At 36.6% G+C, this 25250-nt stretch overlaps 1 protein-coding gene across 1 annotated transcript in view; it reads left to right on the top strand.

Moving 5' to 3' along the window:
• The window catches only part of LOC122483661 (doublecortin domain-containing protein 1-like), a 91484-nt gene that overhangs the window by 43979 nt on the left and 22255 nt on the right, over positions 1-25250 (top strand). The window contains exons 10-16 of the mRNA XM_043580871.1: positions 6500-6685; positions 8561-8764; positions 10112-10304; positions 13471-13623; positions 14341-14442; positions 19156-19292; positions 20514-20693. Of these exons, the coding sequence (XP_043436806.1) occupies positions 6500-6685; positions 8561-8764; positions 10112-10304; positions 13471-13623; positions 14341-14442; positions 19156-19292; positions 20514-20693 (1155 nt within the window). The remainder of the gene's footprint in view (positions 1-6499; positions 6686-8560; positions 8765-10111; positions 10305-13470; positions 13624-14340; positions 14443-19155; positions 19293-20513; positions 20694-25250) is intronic.

Genomic DNA, 25250 nt, shown 5'->3' with positions numbered 1-25250 from the left:
TAAGGAAGTGATTCTTCAGATTTGGTCCTATAATTTTTATTAGTAAGGAATTGCTGCATACTTTACAAATACCTGAGGTATTTGTGGGTCAGTATATCAAGCTTATTGATAAACATTGGCCTGCAGAAGTCTCAAAATGCACACTGCAAGATTCTCCAAGATCTTCTTTACTCTGCTTCTCAGACATCTATAAATAGCTGCCTCTTCTCCTTCACCCAGAATTCCCTGGCTCTGCTAAATAATTTACATTTGTCCAAATTTACCATACCATTCTGCTTGTCTTTGGTTTTGACTATGCTATCCTCCCAGCAACACTTTTCTCCTTTGTGAACTCATACCAGGTGGCAAATATGCTGTCAGAGACTACCAAGATCATCTTCAAAGGAATCAAGTCAACTTGAAAAGGCTCCCAGTCCAAAGACAAAACAATTTAAGCATCAATGTGTTGCATTGACATACATCAGATGTCTACTGAATGTGGCAAATTGACATACATCGGACATGTTTAAATCCATGTATTTGTACTGATAAGAATAACAATAATTCATTGATCACAATTAGATGATGCTTAGGAACAATTAGTTACTTTGACAACTAGGAAATAAAGAATCAAGCATTTATTTTTTTCCTTCCTTTATGAACTATATGTTAGGATAACAAAATAGTAGATGAGAAGTTTCACTCCATAGGAATTCATTGCCAGCTAAGAAATGAATAAGGTATGAAAAAATTGGAATGTCGCTGTGTTGTGAACTTTGATATAGTAATTGACCTAAGCAATGATTATCAGTAGCTAATAGTATTACAGAGACACAACAGGTAACACGTACCCCTTGATGGAAGTATTTAGTACCACTTATGAAGTGTTCCTCCCCACAAAAATGTAACTGGAATTTAATCAAGTCTTTCATTCTAATAATTGACTAGAAACAAAGGAAATAGAGGAACTTGGTAAAAGACACAAAGACCATGTAGTCGTCAAAATCCCAACTGACAAAAAATAAACAACAAATAAATTACAATAAAAGAAAAGAGAGAAAGAGATATAGCAGGAACATGGAGGTTAAAAGAAATTTAGGAGGTATATAAACCAGTTATAATGTATTGACCTGATTTTGATTCTATTTCAAACAAATTTGTAAGAGGAGAGAGATGACTATAGAAATTTGAATACTGACTAAATATTTTCTTATATTAAGATACTATCATTGTTAGTTTTAGATGTGATATTATAGTTATGATAAAAGAATTTTTATCTTTTAGAAATATATACTGAAATATTTAAGAATGAAATGATATAATGCCTGGGATTTACTTCAAAGTCATCCAGGTAGGAGTGGGTGGGCTGCAGATGGAACAAGATTGGTAGTTATTGATAATTGTTGAAGCTGGGTGAAGGGTAGAGGGTGGCTTATCATACATTGGTGTATGATTGAAATTTTCCAGTGATTATGCAACTCGTGTTTTTATTAAAAGAGACAGGAAAGGAAGAACTGTTCAGCTGGTGGGAAGGGAAAGGGGAGAGTAATTACAGAGATAGATGGTGGGGTTGAAGTTGAGTTTTAAAGGGTGGTGGCATGAAAGGTGGGAGGGATAGTGGAACAGTGGCTGTGGGTTGAGGTCTCAGTGAACATCTTGGTGTTCTGCTAAAGAAAAGTTTAACACTTTTAAGTACCAGAATTTTCTACTTGACCATTTTGTTTAGAAATATTTTAAAAACTATGTTACATACTTTTCCTTAACTGGAATAGGCAGAACACCACTTAACCAAGTCAGGGCCATCAATATGCTAGTTCCAGTGCCATACATCAGATAGTTGGCACATGGGTTTTACTTTGAACTCCTCCTAAAATCACACATGCAACTTGCTTTCTCCAAAATAATTCTTGAAGGCCATTTGCTGTCTTTCTTGCTAAAAAAGAGTGCAGCTTAGAAGATAATATCAGCATGATTCCAACTATCTTTCTATAGAGATGGTTCTACACATTATATTCATTTATTTCCATCTAAGCAGGAATGTTTTAATTTTCTGCCTTTAAGCAATGTGTAAAATGGCTCTTTTTTGCAAAATGAGTTCTTTAAGCAGAAACTCAAACGGCCTTCTAAGGTCATTTTTTAGACTTGAACGGTTTCCATTTTCAATGGCTTCATCAATAACTTCTTGTTTTAGCACCAATCACAGCACTCTTATTTCATCACCAGTAAACTCAATTTCCTAGTCCACACAATCCAATTATTATTTAAGTTTATTTAGTGGCCATCTTGTGACTTTGGGATATTTTCCCTACAGACCTTTAAAACTTGGTTGGATTTTAGTGAATCTAGACAAAATTTAGATTATTTTTGCTAACTTTTATTAATATCCAGATAGTAATTAGGGAAGCTGAGTATGGGTTCATGGGAGTTCACGATACTGTGCTATTTTGTATGATTGAAATATTTTATAATAAAAAAAAGTAAAGAAGGGAGTCCTAGAGTTTAAGCCTCAAAGATTATAAAACTATTGCCTTTCTTTTAACCATATAATCAAGATGTTCTTTTATTTACATTAACCAAAATACAACTTCCCATTTTCTAACAATGATTTATTCCAAAAGATCATAATTTTCCTTTCCCAAAAGTTAAATGATAGCCTATCTATTAGAAGTTAATATGATTAATCTGAAGAGTGCAATAATATATCAATTCTGGGATTCACAGATTAAAAACTTCTCCTGGGCCTGGGAGAAATTTACTCATACAAAGTCTCTAAGCCAGTGGTTAGTTCTTAATCTTTTTGGAGATACGGACTTTGAGCATTTCATGAAAATTATGCATATTCTTTTCCCCAAAAATGCACATATGTACACAACCACCTTTCATATAAGTTTCAGGGAATTTATAGACTCCCCCTGAAATCCATTTGGGATGTAGGGTAAGAACTCCTTTTCTAGACCTCATTCTAATGGATAGCTTAGAAAAAGAAAATGAATATGAAGTAACTATTACATGCTTGATCACTACTGTATGTTACATACTGATCAATCTTAGTGATTTTCACATGTTGTCTCATGTAAATAATAAATGTGATGAAGACACTGAATAATTTATTCACAATCACATTACCTACTATGTATATAGTAACAGTCATTATTGATCAGACTAACCCCATGTAATAGACCATATGTCTATAAGGCCAAATGAATAGATCAAGTTAGTCATTTCAATAAATCAAGGAAATTTTATAGAGAAAAGAATTAGTCAAATCAATTGCCTGCTATTCTGCACAGAATACCAGTAGCTGACTTACTGAACTTTTAAACTCTGTTTAAGTTCTACAGGCATACCAAATGTATTGTACTTTTCTTTCCATCAGCAGTTTCCAAGCAGTATTAAGTGTAAATGAATTAATGAAAAACAGTTTACATTGTGTATATGTACCATTGCCAAAATAGAACAACTCAGAGATCATCAAACCTGTAGCACCACAGTGATGGGGATGGATGTTTTAATGAATGAAAAATATATTTTCTGGATACTTCCAATGGGCTTCTTTAGTATAAGAAAGAAAATTATTGGCATACAATTCATCATGAAATCCTTGCTTTTCTATAGAGATGGTTCTACACATAATATTCATTTATTTCCGTCTAAGCAGGAATGTTTTAATTTTCTGCCTTTAAGCAATGTGTAGAAAAATGGAAGTTGTAGGTACATACAGAGAAATCCATAGTAGAATTTAAGAATTACATCGCCAAAAGTATCATTTAAAGTTTGGCTTTGAATTGAGTTAACTCTACGTATTTAAAGGGAGTATTTCAAGTAATATGACAAAGGCAAAAAGAGCCAAGAACTTGGAGTCAGGAGTCAGTTTTACATTTCAGTTCTGCCATGTACTACTTAAGTATCCTTGGATGAAAACTTCCCTCTCTCAGCTTTTGTTTTCTCATCTGTAAGTTGATTGAGAATGGTATTAACTCTGGCTGTACTTAACTTTTAGCCTTGTGTGGACCAAAGCAAATTAGAGAGTCTATATAAAAGTACTTTAAAATTTTATTATGGAGATTTTCATACATATTCAAAAATATAATAGTGTAATAAATCCTCATATATTTATCATCCAAATTCAACTGTTATCAAGGTTTTTCAGTATTTACAAACCCCAGACATGGTACCATTTCACCTTCAACTTAAGCACACCTCTAAAATATTGGAAAATTTTCATACCTAATTATGCCATTATCACACCTAACAAAATTAATAATACATTTTGGCTATCAAGTACCCTGTTTTTAATCAAATTTCCTAGGTTCTCCTAAAAAAATTATTCTTATTGTTGCTTGGTCTGAGTCAGGATTGAAACAAGGTCCTTGTATGACCTTTGGTTGTAGAATCTAGAATTTTCCTATAGGATACCTCCTATTTGGATATGACTGTTTACTTCTGTGGCATTTTTATATTTGTTTCTGTAGCCCCCATGATTCCTGTAAAAGTAATTTAATGCTAAAGTTGTAATTAGATTTATGTTCAATATTTTTTGACAAGAATTGTCATGGACTTTACTGTATATTTCATATTGACCATTTATGCAAGGGTACAATTTCTGGATTTTCCATTTTTAGTGATAATGGGTATCAGTGGGCATGATCACAACCGAATCTCACATTTAACAAATCTCCCAATGACTTTGCATCTAGTGTCACTCTTTGGTGATCTTTGCTTAAATCGGTTATTAGGAGTTTCCAAAAGGTCAATATTAGGGGCGCCTGGGTGTCTCAATCGAGTGTCTGGCTCTTGATTTTGGCTCAAATCATGATCCCAGGGTAATGGCATCAAGCCCCGCATTGACCTCAACACTGAGCGTGGAGCCTGCTTAAGATTCCACCCCTCCCCACTTCCCCTCTCCCTTGCTCCATGCTCTCTCTCTCTCTCTCTCAAAATAAAAGAGGTGTTAGTTTTGTTTAATTCTGTCATTTTCCCAACATTTATTAGCTGAACTTTTTATTTTATTTTATTTTTTTAATGTTTATTTTTAAGAAAGAGAAAGAATATGAGTGGGGAAGGGGCAGAGAGAGAGAGGGGGAGACACAGAATCCGAAGCAGGCTTCAGGTTCTGAGCTGTCAGCACAGAGCCCTCCATGGGGCTTGAATTCACAAACTGTGAGATCATGACCTGAGCTGTCAGCTGGCTGCTTAACCATCTGAGCCACCCAGGCGCCCCTATTAGCTAAATTTTTAATGTAGGGAAGAATTTCAACGAGGTTCATCCTCTTCAACTAGGTATTTGACTACCCAAAAATATAGTTTGTAAGTGTTGGTGGAATAAATGTTTATTCTTTCTATCTGACTTCTCTATTGTGGTATAATAAACAACCTGAAAACTTAGTGGCTTAAACTAAGAACGATTTTTTTTTTCGCTCTGTTGGCGAATAATTTGGGCTGAGCTCAGTGGAGCAGCTCTGCTGGTCTTGCCCAAAGTCACTAATGTGACCCTAATATTTAGTCATCTCGTGGTACATTAGTAGGTTGGTGGTTCTATGGGGACTGGGTGGTTAACGATGGTCTCCCTCACATATCTGGAGGTTAGCAGGCAGTTAGCTGGGGTTCTTCATTCTCCTCAAGGCTTCTTAAGTAGGCTAGCTCAAGTGTGTTCATATTGTGGTCTCAGGGTTCCAGTGGCAGCCAAAAGAGAACCAGCTCCAATGTGCAAACACTTCCTAGGCATCTGCTTGCATCATCGCATTTACTGATACATTGACCAAAGCAAGTCACACAGAGTTGCTCAGATTCAAGGAAAAGACAAAAAGAGAAACATTTCTTGACTGGAAGAGAAGCAAAATCACATTTCAGAAGGACATGCAGACCAGGATGGGGAGGTTTTATTGTGGCCATGTTTGCAAACAATCTGCCACACTTTCTAATGGCCAGTTGTCAGAGTTATCAATTGGTGACAGTTTACTTCCAGTGGACTCCAATAAGCTGCAATTTTGTTTTTACGTGTTTGTTGTTTTTTAATTGTTATATTTACTTATATCTTTAGCATCATTATGAGCTCATGGGACTTTTAAACATATCTAAAGTGTTCTTTTTGTTGTTCCCCAATTGTCCTAGGTTGGGCCAGTGGAGGCTTCTTCATGTCGGTTCTTGTGTCTTTTTAACATGACTCCTTTACTCTTGGATGGCTTCTTTTCTTTCCAGGCACTACAGGACATCACTTGCTTATATATTTCTTGCCCCACATCTGGAACTGGCCATTTCTCCATGAAACCCTGATTCTTGGCATAAGTTATACTCATTGATGTTGAATTGTCATTGCCTCTAGTCTTTTTCAGTCAATAGAATTTAGAAATATGTCTCTTAGTATAATTATTGGGGAGCAAAATCATTCATTCATGTTGAGATTTCAAATATAGCATTTGGGGATCATATAAATGCTTTATTCGTATTGTAAAGTATTCTACAAAAATGCTATAATAATTTAGATGCCCCTACATAAAAACATCTCTGTTCCTTTTTTCAGGGATACTATTATCTCTCACCCACTGGAAAGAGGAAAATTGTGCTCTGCTTGGCGTGTGGACGATCCATGAGAGCAGAGAAGGGGCTGAAGCAGTCGCTTCCAGGGCTGCCATTCCTCTGTGCCTCTGGCTCCAAGACCCAGAAGCCCTTCTCACGAGGGCCTTTCAAGGTCATCAGTGTGGCAAAGGTGTGTAACGACCTGAGCTCTGCTAATACATGTATGGCATCACTTTGGAAACTTTGACGCATTCATTATCTGCCTTGCACTCAAGTTCATCTCCACTCATCCAATTCATCTTCCTCTGATGCACCTTTACCATTCCACCTGCATTGATTTCCTTTTCCCCATTGTAATTTAAAATACATTGTCTATTAATAGTTCGATACACTCTTTGAAGTTAATTGGGCACTTCTGCGGCTTTAATCATCTACTGACACCTTCCACTGCTCTCTGTGTTGCTTTTAAATGAGGAAGTAACTGCAAATCTTTACTTAGCAGAGCAGCTTTTTTGTCTATATTCACAGGGAAAACTTTTTACTAGTATGGAACATTTCAGGGGGAATTTGACATGTTGTTAATGATTGTTCAGGTTGGATGCCTGAATTCATGCATCCATGTCTAATACTATTTATAGCTTGTGGAGAAAAAAAAATCTCTGCCACTTTCCTGTGATCTTAATTTAAAATGGCACCATTTAAAAAGTCCCCTCCTTCAAGTTTAGAGTAAGATGTGCTAAGGGGAACTTACACACCTATATAAAAATAGGCTCTTCTCCTAAGAGAAGCCTTCTAACTTGGGTGTGCTCTCTGGGGCTTGCCAGGTCCATTTCCAGATATCTTTCCTCTTTCCCCTAAACCAGATACACAGTGCAGGGTGGAGGGGACACCCTCCATCTGGAGGGGACATGAAGAGTTGCAATAAACATTAAGTGCAACAGTAACTCTGATGGAGAAAAGAAGTCCTCTGGGGAAGTCTGAAGGCATTTGGCTTTGCTTAATGATGGTGGGGTTAAGGGGGTGGTGGTGAGCTGATTGGAAAGAATCTCCAATGTTACAGAATCTCAAACAGAATTTTTCCCTCAAAACAGCATCCTGAGTAGGGTTTGAAAGAGAAAGGTGAAGTGTGATATTCACCACCCTCATTATGGTGTTATGGGAAATCAAATAGCTATGTTCTGGGTTAGGAGATCATAGGCAACCCACTGCAAAGCAGAACACTGCTTTTTGGCCTTGCAGAGAAAACAGCGGGTGGGCATCTAGTTAAGGTTGGGTCCTGCCTGTGCTCATGAATTACTTAGACCATGTTACTATGGAATATCTTATCTTGTTCTCCACCCTGCTTTCTGCATCTGCTCTTTTGTAGTCTTGGGTTCTGCATGCTTTCTATAAGTTCTTATTGCCACGTAGCCCGCTGCACAACGTTTCCTGGAATGTATGCTTAGTACATATGGAAGCTTGAGAGCCACTCAGGAAGACTTCCCTTAGCCTCCCTCTTACCTCTCTTGACTTGTGGAGTGTTGAGTAATCCTTTCTGCCCTTCTTGTCTTTGCTGCAATAAGCCAAAAGCCGAAACTACACATGTGGCTAAGACTGCACTCATTCCCCTCCCCCTTCTTTAGTCTGCCACCACGGGATGGGATCATCCTCAAGTTAAAGACCAAGAGGATATCTGTAGTGCCAGCATCCCATCACTTCAACCCCAGGCTTTCTCTGGTCCTGGCATCCTTCTTCCCCAGCTCCTGTCAGGAGAAGGCAAAATAGAAAACAGGAGAAGCCCAGAAACACAAACCAGAGGCCTAAAGTCACCTAAGGACTCCATGACAGGGCTGGGAAGAGAACTGAATTCTGACTCAATGTTCTTCCCACTGTGATATCCAAGACCTATAGCATATGGAGTAAGCATTTCAAAACTTAGATACCACACACATGTATATGCAGATATTTATTAAATTAAGAGATTGAAATATACCAAAGTAACAGAAACTAAAAGAAAAAGCTTGAGTAAACCTCTGTTTTGTTTCGTTTTGTTTTGTTTCGTTTTGTTTTGTTTTGTTTTAATCAGGCTGATTTATCTTCTTATGAGGCTGAAAAAACGCTAAGTTATTATGAAGAACGTCTATTATCTTTACGGATGAAGACCTGCACACAAGTTGTATCTCATGGTGGTCTAGCAGCTATGCACCAGAAGGCAGTGAAAATAATTGCATACAAAAATGGAGATGGATATCGAAATGGAAAGTTAATTGTAGCTGAAACATTCCCCACAGTAAGTGGCTATCACTTAAATGTTTCTTTCATCCTCAGAGGTAATGATAATAGTGATTCTTCTGACAAGAAGAAAGCAATGGGATTGAATGATAAATGTCCCTGGCCAGTTTCACTAATTTAAGCTGATGAGATCAAGATCTCGGTTTTCTTAAAGATATTCTTTTTTATTGTACTTCTCTGGATACAGACTCAGAAAAATGAGAAATCAGAATATGGTTTTTAGACTGGGTCCAGAGCAAAGATGTACAAAAGCAGGTCCAGAGCAAAGATGTACAAAGATGTACAAAAGCTACCAGAGTTTCTTCACTCTTGTGATAGAATTCCTTTGTTTGTTTGCTTGTTTGTTTGTTTTTTGCCTTCCTTCCCATTCTACCTTCAAATTGTATGTTATTTGAATTTGCTAAGAGACACTACCTCATTTATCATTTGGAAAAAAATGAGCACTTATTTGTTGACAGCTTATTTCACTTCATTCTCAAATTGGAGAAGCAAGAGTTGTGTTAGGAAGGAATATGTGGTTACTGTCATAGAGGCTCCTCCTTATAGTCACGGGAAGGAGGGAGAGTTCAAAAGGCCCAAACCCAGCTTTGTCCTTCCATTGCTTGGTGATTATCTTGTCTATATATTCTGGGCAGTGCCTTTAACAGCATATTTTACAAGCAATGTTAAATATGATATGGAGTTACCCTGGAGACCTCCTTGCAAACACACAAGTACATACCTACTCATTCACTCACCTTTTTGGTTGAATACAAGTGGCTTTTTTATTAAGATATTGTTCAACAAACCAAGCAAGTCACAAAAGTTAGCAACTTCAATATTCACCCTGAGCTCCACAGCTGTATCCTGTAGTTTTGGGCAAAAATGTTAACCTTTCAGCCTGTTTTCCTATCCACAAAATGGAAGTAACAACATGTTTCAGTTTGGGTTTGAAAGTCAACTACTCATTTATTTTAAAGCAGTTCATCAATGTGAAGTGTTACTATTTTATACCTTATAAAGCAACAAAATTGAAAGTGGATCTCTAAGTTGAACACTTCTTAGAAAATAAATACTCTGATGATAAAATATATTAACTGATTCATGATTAAATGTATCAGCTGCTGTGTTAAATTTTTGGAGCTAATTTTCACAGCTTGAGTAAGGACTAATTTTGTGAGGTTATATCAGACAATCTAATATAAAAAATTATCTCTTCTCAAAGATCAAATCAGTAGTTATTCACCTTTCCATTTCCCCAAATTAAAGGATTTCCTCAAATTTCTAAAATAAGAAGCTCTTCACAGTTATTCCCAGCTCTATCCCTTTTTTCTCTAATCATTTCCTTATATTCTTTGCTATTAAGCTTCTTACAGAATGTACGGAGCAACTTGGTCTTGCCAGAGCAGCATCCAAAGTTTATACCAAAGATGGAACCACAGTCCTTTCCTTACGTGACTTGGTTTTATGGGCTCTGGATGAATCTTTCATCCAGAGAAACGCTGAGGAACCAAAGAAAGAGGCAGCCTCTGTTGGGACAAAAGAAGCAACTATTAAAAGTATGAAAGGTTGGTTATATTATACAAATCAGGATTTAGCTGATTCTCCCTATTTTTGTCATAAAAAAGTTAAATGTGGTTCTTTGATTCAGTCAGCCCTTCTACAATTACAAAAGCACAGAAAGCTACTCTCATGTGAGGTTCTCATATTGCTTTTACCTTGAAGAATAACAAGAAACATTTTTTACAAGAATATCAATTTGGTGTCAGCACCAAAACAGTCAATAAATTGCCTCAAATTTATAAAATATGTTTGACAGTTTAGCTACTTTATGAGCAGCTTTGTTATTAAATTTGAAACCAGAACCGACTAGAGACCACTTAAGAAAGTGGGGTTTGATCAGTGCAAGAGGTGTTGCCCACCAGCTGCCCTAACCTGCCCCTGCCCATCTCCACGGCTTCTCTAAACTCCCAGAAGCTCCAGTGAAAGCACCTGTATTGCAGCTCCTAGCACATTGTGTTATAATCTTCTGTTTACATCTTTGTGTGTCTCATTTAACTATGTACAACTTGAGGACAGGGACAAACTATGTCCCCAGCAACAGTTTGCTAAATGAAAATGAGTCTTGCTCACAGTGATTCACCTGAGATTAACAATGGAAAATCTCAGTTTTCCATTGTTATACTGAAAGTCATCATTTAAAGCTTAAGAACTTGGGTTTTGGAGTCAGAATACCAGGATTCAGATTCTAGATCTGTCACTTGCTAGCTGAATGATCTTGGGCAAGTTGTTTAAACTCTTGTACCTCAGTTGCCTCATTTTACAAATTTTACACTGATAGTCATGTAAATGTATACTCATTTGGTCTCATAGGTATGAATATGTATTCATAAGAGTATATATGAATAGGAATTTATATATAAATGTGTATGTCACTTAGAATAGTGCCTGGTTGATGTTGATTAAACATCCAGTGAATAGTAGCTATCATTATTGTATATAGGATTGAGTAGGAAAAACCCACTTTTCCTCCTGTGTGTCTCTTTATTCTCACATTCTTATCACATTCACACTTCTGACACCTGATGTGTGGTTCCCCCCTCCCCCACACCAAGCAATTCTGTAACACCAGCTGGATGTCCTATAATTTAAGTCAATTCTGCCACTATCTACCTAGATAGTATCAGATCCCACAGGTTAAGAGCTTAGTCCCACAGACTGCGCCCCCACCACCTCTCACTTCAGATATCCAGACCTGTGTTTCTGATCAATTGGCTTAAATTGGAAATTCCCATGTTTAAATATTCCTTCAGTTTGATTAATTTGCTAGAGCAGCTCACAGGACTCAAGGAAATGTGTACGTACTGTCTACTGGTTTATTATGAAAGGATGTGATAAAGGATACAGATAAGCATCCAGGTGGAAGAGATGAATAAGATAAGGTATGTGGGAAGGAGCCCGGAACTTCCATGTTCTCTCTAAGCCTGCCACTCCTCTCTTACCAGCTCCATGTGTTTACCAACCCAGAAAGTCTCCAAATCTTGTACTTTTGGCATTTTTATGGAGAATTCATCATGTAGGCATAATTGTCCACTAATTCCATTTCCAGCCTCTCTTCCCTCTTTCGGGAATGAGAGTGGGGTGGAAAATTCCAAGATTCTAATCATGGCTTGGTCTTTCTGGTGACCAGCCTTCATCCAAGAGTCTGTCATTAGAAAACAAGATACTGCTATCATCCAAGAAATTCCAAAGGATTTAGGAGCTCTGCATCAGGAACCAGGATCAAAGACAAAAAGAATCACTTAGAAAATTACAAGAAATTTAGAAGCTCTCTGCCAGGAACTTGTGACAAAGACCAGTATATATTTTTTTCTATTATTTCATAATGATATTATTTGTCCTGTTTTCTAATGAGTTTTTAAAATTAATTATGTGACCTTTTAATGCCTAGATGATCATTAAAGCATTTAGTTTGGCCTTTACTTGGCATATAGATATCTGATCTCTAGGTTCTGGCATATTATAATCTCAAAGGCTCTTCTTTTAATTTTGTATTTAAATTAAGTCCAGAAGTAATGTTATTCATGCTGGACTACTAAAGGGTGTGGCCATCCCTTCCCCTCTGTATTCTAGAGGTTATCCTTGAACAAGCTGGTCTATTAATAGGCTGCCCCCTTTAACTGAATTGTGGCTTATGTTATGCCATCAGTTTGTGTTGAGGAACTTTAAAAAAAACAGGCATCAGTCAAAAACTCAGTATCATGTTTATTATGGAGATGGTGGTTATGGGCACAGGTTCTGGAGGTATATGGCCTGGTTTCTAATCCTGGCTCTGCTGCTACCTATCCATGAGACTAAACCTCAGTTACATTGTAAAAAAAGGAATGGACCTACCCCAGAGTATCATTCTGAGAATTACATGTGATAATGTATGCAGAGGTCTTAGTGACATGCCCAGCATGTTAGAAGTTCTGAATATTGCTCATTTCTATTGTAGGACACTGTTTGTTCTCTCACAAATAACCCCTTTAGGAAAACCCTGAAATAAATTTATCTCAGATCTCAGGAACCAGGAAAGTTGTATCTTCTGAAGAATTTATGACTCTGTGTGGGCCATATGAACCTTGATATTGTGTTTTCCTCTTTGCTTGGGCCACTGGAATGCTCAGAAGCCAAACTGTGCAAATGGAAACACTGTGATTTTCATATCCATTTAATAATAAAAATATTATCTAGCATTTTTTGGATACTTGTCCAATTAATTAGACTGAACACTATTTATTCTAAGCGCTTTCCTCTTTTATTTTTCCTTTTAATCTTCCTAACAGCAGAATGAGATAGATACTATTATTCATTTGAAAGATGAGGACACTGAAGCATTTTATCTCTGGATTTAGCCTAGAAAGGCTTTCCCCCTTTCCTTAGTTTTCTTATATTTTTATTTTATTCCTTTTAAGAGTAGCTATTTTGGTTAGCCACCTCAGATTTATGTCACAACTAGGTAAAGTGTAAAAAAGGAATCTAAAAATATATTTACAATCAGAGTAGTTTAAATTATTTGATTGCATATGAAGTTTCTGGTCAAATTTATGTGTTTGCATCTGGTTAGGTATTGCCTATTTAAATCAAGTCATTAATAAGAAAGGAAATCTTTTGAATAAACAAATGAACTTAGGAGGCAAATTTATCTATTGTGCAGTGGTAAATGTGTCATTTGTTTCCTAGAAAACCCAAGAACAAAACAGAAAACCACATTATTTCCAAAGTCTGTGACATCTGATAGTTTGGATGGTGTAGATAAGTCTTTGCTCACCCTCATCCTCAGAAATCCCATTGCCATCTGGGTATCTTGTGGTGAACCATTTCTATCTCCAAATGGTAAGTTTTTTGTTTTTGCTTGCTTTCAAGCAAGTGTATAAAAGAAAGAGAAATAAATTTTATGTCACCATAAGAAAAGAATTAAATGTGTACAATGTCAACATAATAACATCACATTTATGCACAGAACAGGAGGTCCATCAATTAACACGTGCACAAGGATAGCTATTCTCCTTTATTTGCACAGTCGCCTGTTTTTTCTTACTGGAATGGAGTATTCTGCATGGAAAAATGTCTAATTTAGTTGATAAAGAGATCCTTGGTCTATAAGACTGAGAATAATGGTATACATTAGAAAATAACAAATGAGTTTAATTCACACTGAAGACGACCTGTCTGCACATTTTCATTTTTAAGAATTGCACCCTTTAGGCAGTAGGTGGATGTTTAAAAAATGAATGGTTCCAAGCAAGGCTTTCATCACCTCCAAATAGTTTGTGGAGGTGGAAAATGAAATATGGCTATTGCATATGGTAAATCTATGTAATAAAACAGCACGGTTCTTCTTTTTTTTCCCCCCTCTCCATTCCATAAAGAAATGCCTTAAGCCCTGTCATCTTTCAAATGAGGTTTCTTTTAATGACCCTTACCTTTTAATTACTTATTTCTAATTGAATCTATTTCTTGCAGCAGAAAGTTCTTTATAAATTATTGGCTTGCATGATAAATTACTGTTGATAACACAATGCAGGATAAAATATCATGTATTTTTTCTAGCTTTGCAGAAAGTAGAAAAATTAGAAAAACAGAACTGGCTAAGAAAGGACAAAATTTTGGCTGATCTAGACACCATGAAACACAAAATGAGACAGTTAAAAGGTCAGTATGAACTAAATCAAGTATCACCGTGTTTATTTCTAAATGTAACCCCAATTTACTGGTAGTTTTTTCCTACTATTAGATACCAGATGTTTAACTGAGTACCATAAATATTGTGCCACAAAAGTCACTTGAGCCAGTCTAAAACCTAATAATGTATCTTCTAGTACTGATTGTATATTTGTAATCTTTATATTAAAATGAATATCACATGAATTATAGGCAAATTTTTTAAATTAGGAGACTGTCTGGGTCATATAACCCCTATGGTGGGATTGAAACAGTTGCTGAACTGACATTTTGTGGGCTTTGAAATTAGGTCTTAAACAAAACTTTCTGTCTATTCTTTGGGAATTACTGGGGACGAAGTGTTTTGTTTTTTGTCGTTGTTTTGTATGTTTGTTTTTTTCAATAATTTGAGTGAGGAAATACTAAATTCTTCAAAGGTCAATGTCACTATCTCAGAAGGGTTTCTTTTTTCTTGTTAGGCAGCACAAAATATGCTATTCATAGTCAAAGTAATCAATTGGCAATATTTGTTCTCCTCTTTCATTCTCTTTGTCAATGAATCTTAGGTTCTGGACCTTATACTATTCCTAGCACTTGAGATATCATATGGTTCTTTGGAGAGAAGTAGTGTATTGTGGACTTTAGTCTGGAAAGGAATACATTTCAGGCTCTGTAATTTCTATAACAGGATTTCAACTCCTAAGGATGTGCACTTTGTATTGTTGAAAGCATGTGAATTTTATTTCGATAAGCAACGCAGCCACTTGTAAATGCACAAGACGGAGCTCTGGCTTGAGATGACTACTATTCAGTTCTTACCAAAAGAATTATTGGGTCTAAATGAAAAGCCTCTATTATGACTGATAACCTCTACTGCTTCAACTACTAGTCATTTTCACTTGAATATCCCATAAGTGTGTCCAAAACTAAAGTTATCATGTTACCACCACTCCAATTACTACCACTTCATTTCTTCGAGCAGTGGATGCCACCACCATCTGCCCAGGTGTTCCATCTTAGAAACCTGGGAGTCATCCTTGGCATCTCCCCCTCTCTGACTTTCTCCAAGCAAGTATCAGTAAGTCTGGTGGCTTCTAATCTATTAAATTTATCTCAAATGAATTCTGTCTTAATCCCCAACCGTATTATCTAAATTCAAGCTATTGTCATCTATTCTTTGGATTACTGGAACAGCTTTGTAACTTGTCTCCCTGCTTCCAGTCTTGACAGTAGTTTCTATTCTATGCTAATGACGATGTTCTGAATCTGGAGTGATCAGGCAAAAATACAAAGGTGTCATGGTGCTCCAGGCATAAAACCTTTCAAAGCTCCTTATTATCTTTAGGACGATGAAACTCCTTAGTGTCGCCTTGCACCATCTGGTTCTGTGTGAGTTTCTCTCTTTCCTTGTGCACTCCACTCCACCAGTTGGACTGTTTTTCAGTCCTCCAGATGTATCAGGCACTTTCTTAACTCTGGGCTTGTGGAACAATTTAGTTTCTTCTGCCTCAAGTTTCTCTCTCTCTTGTCCTCTTGGATTGCTTGAACTCATTATATACTTTTCAGCTTACTCGTTGTTCTTCCTAAAAGCCTTCCTTTTCCATGTCAGGAATAATGTGGTTTATCACACCTTGAACTTCCCCTATGATAATTGTTATCACATTAATATTATTACCTGGTCATGTGACTGTCTTCCCTATGATACATTATAAATTCTACACCCTTCCTGTTTGCTCTGTGAATAGTTGTAGAATGACTGAATTAAAGAATGGTTGGAATTTCAACCATTCACTCCACTGAGTTTTCTAAGGTCTATTCCTATATCAAATTAAATCAATAAAAAGCAACATACTAAAAATAGCACCTGGCAGAGCTGCCTTTACTGTATGCTGATTTTATATCATGTCTTCAGCTTTTATTATAATTAAGTACTAAAAAAGCGTTTAAAGTTCAGTTGGTATCATCTACAATATCATTCTTGACAATAGTCTGTTTGGTCAGATGGTGTCCATTATGGAGGAATCCATTAATGAAATTTCTCTTAGAATTTAGTGCTAAGATAAATCTTGTCTCTACTGACAAACTGTTATACTTTCTGCTATTAAATGTAAATTCAATGCATACTTATAAAATACCTACTCTGAGGACAGGCTTTTCTAGTTGTTGGGCTTAGGAAGATAAATAAGAACAAGTCAAAGTTCAGTTAACTGCAGTCCCTGTTGGATAATGAGCTTCTTGAGGATTGGATGAAAGAGGAGGTATGAGAGGTATAAATAGTGGCTAAGTAGATTATTTTCCATTATTATAGCCATTGGTAAATGCGACACATGTTTATTAAGCATATGCTGTGTATAAACTGACTTTACATTTCATTTATAAGTATGGTCATTGCTAATATTAATCACGATGCTAGTAATAACTTTGTAGGGTTTTTATGATTAAGTAACAGATGTCGAGTATTTACTGCATGCATAGCACATAATAAATACTCAATAAGTATTAGAATAAAGGTTCCTGTGAAGGCAGCCCATTTTCTGACTTGGGGTCTTAAAAACTGATCAATGAAACTAAGAAATGGCAGATTAGGCCAAAGTATCATCTTTGTTACATATAAAGACAATAATGGAGCATTTTATTTAGTGTGAGAGCCAAATGGATTTGCCAACTAAAACCTCAAATGAGGTTGACTTACCCTCCCAGCCGTAGATAATGCTGAAACAGTGTGGGCCTCTAATCAGGGGAGGGGTATGGGGGATCTGTACAGGTGAGATTTATAGTCTGAAAGAACAGCAAAGCACTCATGTTTTGTAGTTTTCCCCACTAATTGTTAGCTATTATCATTACTTTCCCCATATATCATATGAAATAAAATAGGATATATAGGAAATGTAATAAGAAAATAAAAATAATTTAATCAATACATTTTGCCTGGTTTCAATTTGTATTCTTACCTACATAAATAATAGTTTGTTATGAACATCTTTTCCCGAACCAAAACCTTTTGTGATGAATTTATGTCTCTATGAAAATTACAGTGCAAATGCATTAGTTTTTTTTTAGAGACCATTAGAAGCAAGTTGACAAAAAACAAATAATGCATAATGGTTTTTGCTCTTTTCCTACATTCAAATCCTGGCTCTTAAGAGTGTAAATGATAAACTATTGCTGAGCTCTCTTTAGTTGAGCAAAGTTTTAGTGTTCAAAAGGCACTATAAATAAAATACTTATGTATCATAAATTAATGTTGTTTCCACTTTATGAATAGAGTAGGCTAAAAACTATATTTGCGTAAATTTGTGTTATGTATTTTTCTCGTACCACTGTGGTCTTCTCCAAATCATGTAACCTAATGGCATTGCCACTGTAATTCATTGGCTGACTGCTTCAATTATATTTTCTCCACATCCATAAATTGCATAGAATGCTTATTGGGTACATAGAATTCTGATTTCTCTGAAAAGTCATTGCTGCCATTTATTTTTATTGCTGGATGTTTCCACAAACTTGAGCTTACAAGAACACAAATGCTTTATTCTCTGCAAATACTAAATTATTTTCAAAGAGTTTTGTTTATGGTCATGGTCTGAGAATCTGCACATTAAGACTCCCTTGGCAACAAAATTAAAACCCAACTTTGTGTTAGAATTTCTATTATTTTATCCACCTAAATGTTACTTTCTCAGATAAGCCTTCTCTGGCAGTTGAGACTAAGCACTGAGCTTAGTGTTATATACTTTTATATAAATGCACTTCTCTGGTGCAGCACAGTTGCAATCAATTATTGGTATAATCATTTCCTTGATATCAGCCTTACCCACCAAACTTGAGACAGGACTAAATCTTGAGCATGTTTGTATTTGCATTATCTAGTGCAAAGCCTGACTGATAGCTAGTGTTCAACATAAGTTTCTAGAAAGAACATGCAAGAGGAAGCATTATTTGTACTTAAAAAGTTTAGAGACCAGTATAAGACTCAGTATGAGTTTATCTTCAACATAGAAAAAGAAAACGATTTGATAATTAGGATTTTTAAATCTCTTTTATAACAATTTTAAGTGGACTACTAGTTAAAAGAATGCATATGTTCAAATCAACACACTTATTAAATTATGCCTATTATTCTTTGGAGTACAGTATTTCCAACAAATATTTTCTCTTACCACAGCTTTTTAACAACCTAAAGGGCACAGCAGAGGTGTCAGAAACTAATCGTGCTTGCGGGTATTATTAGATAGAAAAAAAGGCCTTCTGTCTCTTGGGTTAATATTATTTTAGAAGTACTTAATCCCCAGGCTGCTAAGCTAATTGTTGGGGAAAGGCTTATTATTAGTGAAGAGAACAAAACATATGTTCCATGACTGGAAGAGATGATGGGCTATATAGGTCATGGATTCTATTTGACTAAATTACCACTGAACCATATCGTGCATGAGAGGCTGGGGCCAGTGTGGAAGTCAGCATGTTATCTTTCTTTTCCATCTGTACGGTGAATATGCATATCCTGGCTGTTTGAAACCTCAAGCTCCCATATGAAGAAGCATTGTTAGATATTATTACCTTAGGCATCTTTGCTTTTATGATATATTTAGTATTTTAGCCTATGCTCCCAAGTGGAATGATTTATGCGTAGAATGGCAAACCAATTTATTTAAAATCTGAAAGCCCATCTTCGGAAACAACATTACCAGGGACTTCTTTCCCCAGGGCGGCGAGTAGCAGCATGTCAGCCAGCCGCCATGGTTCCCAACAAAAACCCTGTGCAGCCGGTGGTGATGGAAGGAGGATGGACCGAGAAGACTCAAGAGGAAATTAAACTCATGGAGCTCATAAGACATACAGAGGTGCGTTCTTCAGGACTCCAGACGCTAAAGACTGCCTCTTTAATAAGGTTTTAAAAGTATAGTATTGAATTTTAAAATTACGCTATTAATATATCCTCAGCATCTGGTCTGTTATGACCACATAAGCATATGCCAAGCATTGAGTTGGCATTTGGAGAGTAGTTATCTAAAAGACAGACAGCTCATAGGAAAGTCTGTTTTGTTTGAATGGAGACCAGAAATTATGACCTTAGTAAAGAAGAGAAAAAGGCCCAGTGGATATGTACAAAGGTAATTATAATAAGTGTAGTCAAGTTGAGCCTTATGGCTTCATTGCTCATCACTCCTAAGGGTATGTCTCAATATGTAAAAAGAGCAAGGAGCAAAATACTAATTGCAATGGAGACATTCAGAAGTGAGGAATTCAAAAAGCAGTTTCAGTCCAATTGGTTAATCAGTCAGGATTGCCAGACATAAAAAAAGTCGAGAAGAGAAAGGTCAGCTGTTGAGAGAGGACTGGGGATAGAGACCTGGGAAAACTTTTTGCTTTGTGAAGTTTTTCATCAAAATGATATGTTCTTATTTAATAGGGTTTCTCAAATCGTGAAATGTGTTCAATCTAAATCTTAGGCGTGTGCCCAAGTCAAGGTTACTAGAAAAAAAGAAATTGACATTGCTAGAAATATGACTTCTTGCCAAGCTGAGAAGGATAAATCACTGACCAGGGAATGAATGCAAAGCATTGAACTAGGACATGCTTGAAGTGGGATGAAAAGCTGCCTGGCAGGGATCTGGCAAAGTATAAGGGTGGTTGCTGTATTTTAAAAGACAGAGAGTAAAGACTCAAACAACAGTCATGCACATTCCCTGAAGCATTTCTTGGTTAAAGAAAATGATGTTGTGATTCTAATCAAAAACTCATTTGTTAGATGCAGAGAAATTGCTCAGTAGGAGAAACACCACACAGAAATCCAAAAACACATCTCTATTCATTTCTCCAAATTATAAATGAAAGTTAAGTGTTTTGCCAAAATAAATGCCTTATTATTATTACTCTAATGGTTCTTATTGCCTTTGATGACTCATGGAAGCAAGGGGGATTTAAAAAGATTCCGTGACAGGAGAGGGTAATGCACTTCCTAGAATTTTTACAATATAATTTACAATTATAAGGTATTTCTGTTTTCATCACATCCTTCATAAACATACTAACCAGGCAATTCTCTGGGCTTTTCTTACCAGGAGCACCTTTCTGCAGTTCAAGAACTGCAATCCAAAAGAAATTCTACAGTTGAGACTAAACGTATAGCACTCATTCGGAGCAGGCTGTACAAGCAGCCCAATGCAAAACGAGTCTGGATTTATCCAAATGGAGGCAGACCTGAAGATGGTACTTACGCCTGGGGCAAAACTATTTCAGAGGTAAATCTAGTGTAAGAGGAGATCGCTTCATTGGCCTGGATTCAAATTCTGGCCCGGGCATTTTTAGATTGTTAGATTAGGCGAATTATTTTACCTTTCTGGACCTCATTTCCTCATCTGTAAAATGGGAGCAATACTTTCCTCACAGGGTTGCTATGGTGATTAAATGGGCTTGTATGTGTGAAAAATGTGGAGCTCAATGCTGTCTGACACGTGTGTGAATCAGAATATGATACTTGACCAGCAGAGAACAATGACAGTTAAACCCACTCTAGCCAAAGAGTAAAACCTTAACTTTAAAAGCATAAATCGTTTTCCTGTTGTGTTTAAATCCTGGTTCACAAAAACGTGATTTTTTTCCCCACCAGGAATTATTCACTAGATATGTTTTCTGTAGCGCAAACAACAGTACTCTTAGAGAAAATCTATCATATTCTTACTACCCAGAGTACTGGGACCATGGCAAACTTTCCACTTTCCAAAGTTAAAACATTGACTAAGGAAAGGAGAAGTAGCAGTTCATTTATTTTTGTAATATCAAGGACATAGTCCTAAAATTTGGCATTTTGCTTTAGTCTCTAAATAAAAACTTTAGGTAGCTAACAAATGGATTTTGAGAGACTTTTAAAAAGTTTTGCAGTGGTATGTCAGATAACTGGCTTTTTATTTTGTGAAATGTTTTCATATAATTTTTCTGGGCCAAGAGGAAGTCATACACAGATGAGATGTCAGCAGGGGTTGAAGGGTAAGGGGAGACAGTGCAATAGACTGACGGGGGTGGAGTTCATGGAGGCTGATAAGGGCACATAGAATAGGAGGTGCACCTGGGAAGAGTTCTGCCCCTGAGGACTGGAGTCTCAAAATGAGACTGGGACTACTCCTTTGCGCTGGGGACACTGAATAATAACTGCAAAAGCAGAAGTTGACAACCAATTTGCTCTACTTGAGAGAGAAGAGATAAATATGTAGAAAGCGTATTGAAAACTAGTAATACAAGCAAAGGAACTTCATACACATGGGGGGGGGGGAAGAAAGTGATTATTGTTTTTTAAAGAGCAAAATCGGGGCGCCTGGGTGACTCGGTCGATTGAGCGTCCGACTTCGGCTCAGGTCATGATCTCACAGCTCCTGAGTTCGAGTCCCGGGTCGGGCTCTGTGATGACAGCTCAGAGCCTGGAGCCTGCTTTGGATTCTGTCTCCCTCTCTCTCTGCCCCTAACCCACTCACATCCTGTCTCTGTCTCTCTCAAAAATAAATAAACATTAGGAAAAAAAAATTTTTTTAAAAAGAACAAAAGCTTTTTCAATAAAAAACATCCTAGAAAATGTTCTGTAACAAAGCTGAAATGTTCCTTCCTTGCTAGTTTCTTAAAAATTTTGAGTTCGTACTGTAGGGGCGGCTCAGTGGGTTAAGTGTCCGACATCAGCTCAGGTCACGATCTCGCGGTCCATGATTGAGTTCGAGCCCCGTGTGGGGCTCTCTGCTGACAGCTCAGAACCTGGAGCCTGCTTCAGATTCTGTCTCCCTGTCTCTCTGTTCCTCCCCCACTCACACTCTATCTCTCTCTCTCTGTGTCGCTCAAAAATAAATAAATGTTAGAAAAACAAATTTTTTTGGTTCATACCTAGAATGCCACACCTTAAAATGCACTTCACCATTGCAAGTAGAACTGATACATTAATGAGTGAATAGGAAGTGATTAATTAATAGATAAAGGGTAGAGTGGGGGTGATAGGATTAAAGATAGTTTATCAGACTCAGAATAGCAAAACAATTTTTTTTAATTACATATATCCACTGGAGGAATAATTTTTTGATTTCTCTGACTTTCATGTAGCATGTAAAAGATACCCCATTTATGGGGTGATATTTTTATTATTCCATGATCATATATAATCTTTTATGAACTTTGTATATGAAGGGCATTATGCTAGATGCTATAAAATATTATTTTAATTTATGTATGTGAAATGATTTTGAACATTTAATAGTGTAGTGTAATTGACAAGTTAGCATCAATTGTAATGGTAGCAGTAGAAAGAATAAAATAACACATGGTCTATGTTCTCATCAAATCAATATTTCAAATTGGCAACGCATTTGAAAATATGTCAAGGTTTATTTGAGTGTGTAGAGAAATGATCACTCTCATGTTGATGGATGTACAACTTGTTGGCAATACATATCATAAAAAAAATGTACTTCTAGAACTTTATCCCAGGGATATTTTTATGAATTTATGCAAAGATTGTTTGGTAAGGGTATTTATCACAGGGCTATTTATAACATAGATAGATTAGAAATAATTTAAATAGTCATCAATAGGGACTTGGTTAAATGAATTATAGTACATAGGATATAATATTATAACTCAATTAAAATGAACTTTGGAAAGAATAATGAAAATAATGATGTTCCAGGCTAAGTGAAAGAAGCATAACATAAAGCATGTGGAGTTGGATTCTATACATACACATGCATACACTTAGAATACTTCTATTTTTGGAAGTATTTATCAAATGGTCTTATTGTTGGTGACCTAATAAAAGTGGTATTTCTTTCTTGTGCATTTTCCTCTGTGCTCTATATTTTGTTATGATGAATACAGATTGTAAGAAAATGTATTAGCTAAGGGATCTGACATTCTTCTTAGAGAAATACTAACAGCATGTTATAAAGGTCAAATTAGCAGTTCAGGCAGGAAGTTCAGTAGGAGTTCAGAGGAGGGGAACACTTCCCACCTGGGGTGAAGGAGAAAGGCTCCACAGAGGAATCAATCAGGACCTCTGATGAAACTTGAGAAATGGGTAAGATTCAGTATCTTAGGCAGAAAAAGCATTAATAAGGATGAGGGACACTGAACACAAAAGTATGGTTGTTAGAATTCAAAAATTAAATACATAATTCCAGTACCTAGATGGTACTTGGGCAGAGAAATAAAGATATATACGACTGGAGAGATTGTTTAAAAGCATATGGTGGACCCCACATGCTATCTACATTAGTCTACTTGGGGTGCCATAACGAACATCATAGACTGGGTGGCTTAAACAACAGAAACTTATTTCTCAGAGTCCTGGAGGCTAGAAAGTCCAAGATCAAGGTGTCAGCAGGGTTGGTTTCTGAAGGACCCTCTGGTTTGCAGATGACCCCCACCTCACCACTATGTGTTTTCACACAGCCTTTCCCCTGTACATGTGTGGAGAGAGAGATCTCTAGTTCCTCTTCCTCTTCTAATAAGGCCACGGTCCTGTCATATTAGTGCCCAACATTTGTGACCTCATTTAATCTTAATTACCTCCTTAAGGAACTTCCTCCAAATGAGTTTTGAGGAGGACATAATGTGGTCCATTACACTATCCCAGACCAAAGTGTTTTAGCCACCAGTCGTCTCTGAATAAATTCATGACATGGTATAAACAGTGTTTTACAGAGACTAATGTGGTCTCAGTATGTAGAAAGATACTTAGGAAATGTTTAGAAAGTTTCTGCATATTATTTCTTCCTTTGCTTTATTTTTTTAAAATAAATCTCTTTCCTTATCTTTTCCATACTGTCTGTTTTTGTATTTGGAGACCTGCATGAGATCCTTTGTGATCCATTAGAAATGTATCCATTCAAGCTATCAGGCTGTAAAGAATACTTCTGGAGAGTGGACTCTGTGTGAAACAAATAGACAACAGGAAGTGTAGGGCTCAGATTTCACTGGGGAGTCTGGCTAACACCACCAGTTCCAAAGAAACTCAGCTTCAATGGTTGGTACTTTTACCAGAGAAATGAGGAACAGAACACATTTCAAAGTGCTTCACTCTACTTTCTGTAATAAAACCCCCAGATGGTATTTGAATCCCGTCTAATGCAGACTTTTTCTCTGCTTCTTTCACTGCTGTGGCTATTCTGGATGATTTAACCACATTCTTCCTACCCACTCTTTGAACATTACTAGAGCAACTCATCTCCAACTGGCGAAGGCTCATCTGTCATCAGTGCACTAAGGTGGCTCCCTCTCCAGGGTTAGTGGCTCTTTCTTCAGAGCCGGCATCTCTCTCTGATTTATGATTATCCAGCCCCTCTTTCTATGGTCCTGAAACATTTGTCTTCTCCACCCCTACAACATCTCTTTGATTCTACAGAATCTCAAAACCAGTGTGTTTTCTCTCAGCCAAATAGTTCTTGATGCAGAAGTGGAAGCCGAAAGAATGAGAAACAGGTCCTTCTGATTTGTAGAGGCGAGGACCTCATGCCTGCAGGGAATATGCACTTGTTCTGTGATGCCCACGCGCCCAACCCTGAGAAGACTGGCCTATGAAAACTAAGCTCACAAGATAGATTGTGGGTGAGGAATTGTGCACAGAACATTGTTCCTTTGTTATGAGCTTTAGTTATTGCAAAAATTATGAACATACAATTTAGATTACCCACTTTAAAGAAGATACATGAATAAGTTTAGATACATTTGGAAAACTAAGAATTAATAATGTCATTGAAGGTAATAAGCTGACTAGATATTTTAGAGCCTTTCTGTACTGAAAATGCCTTATTTTCACATTTATTTTA

The sequence above is a fragment of the Prionailurus bengalensis genome, chromosome D1, assembly GCF_016509475.1.
Source record: "Prionailurus bengalensis isolate Pbe53 chromosome D1, Fcat_Pben_1.1_paternal_pri, whole genome shotgun sequence".
NCBI classification, from domain to species: domain Eukaryota; kingdom Metazoa; phylum Chordata; class Mammalia; order Carnivora; family Felidae; genus Prionailurus; species Prionailurus bengalensis.
Note: the sequence above shows the minus strand (reverse complement) of the source record. Positions and strands in the feature narration are given on the sequence as shown.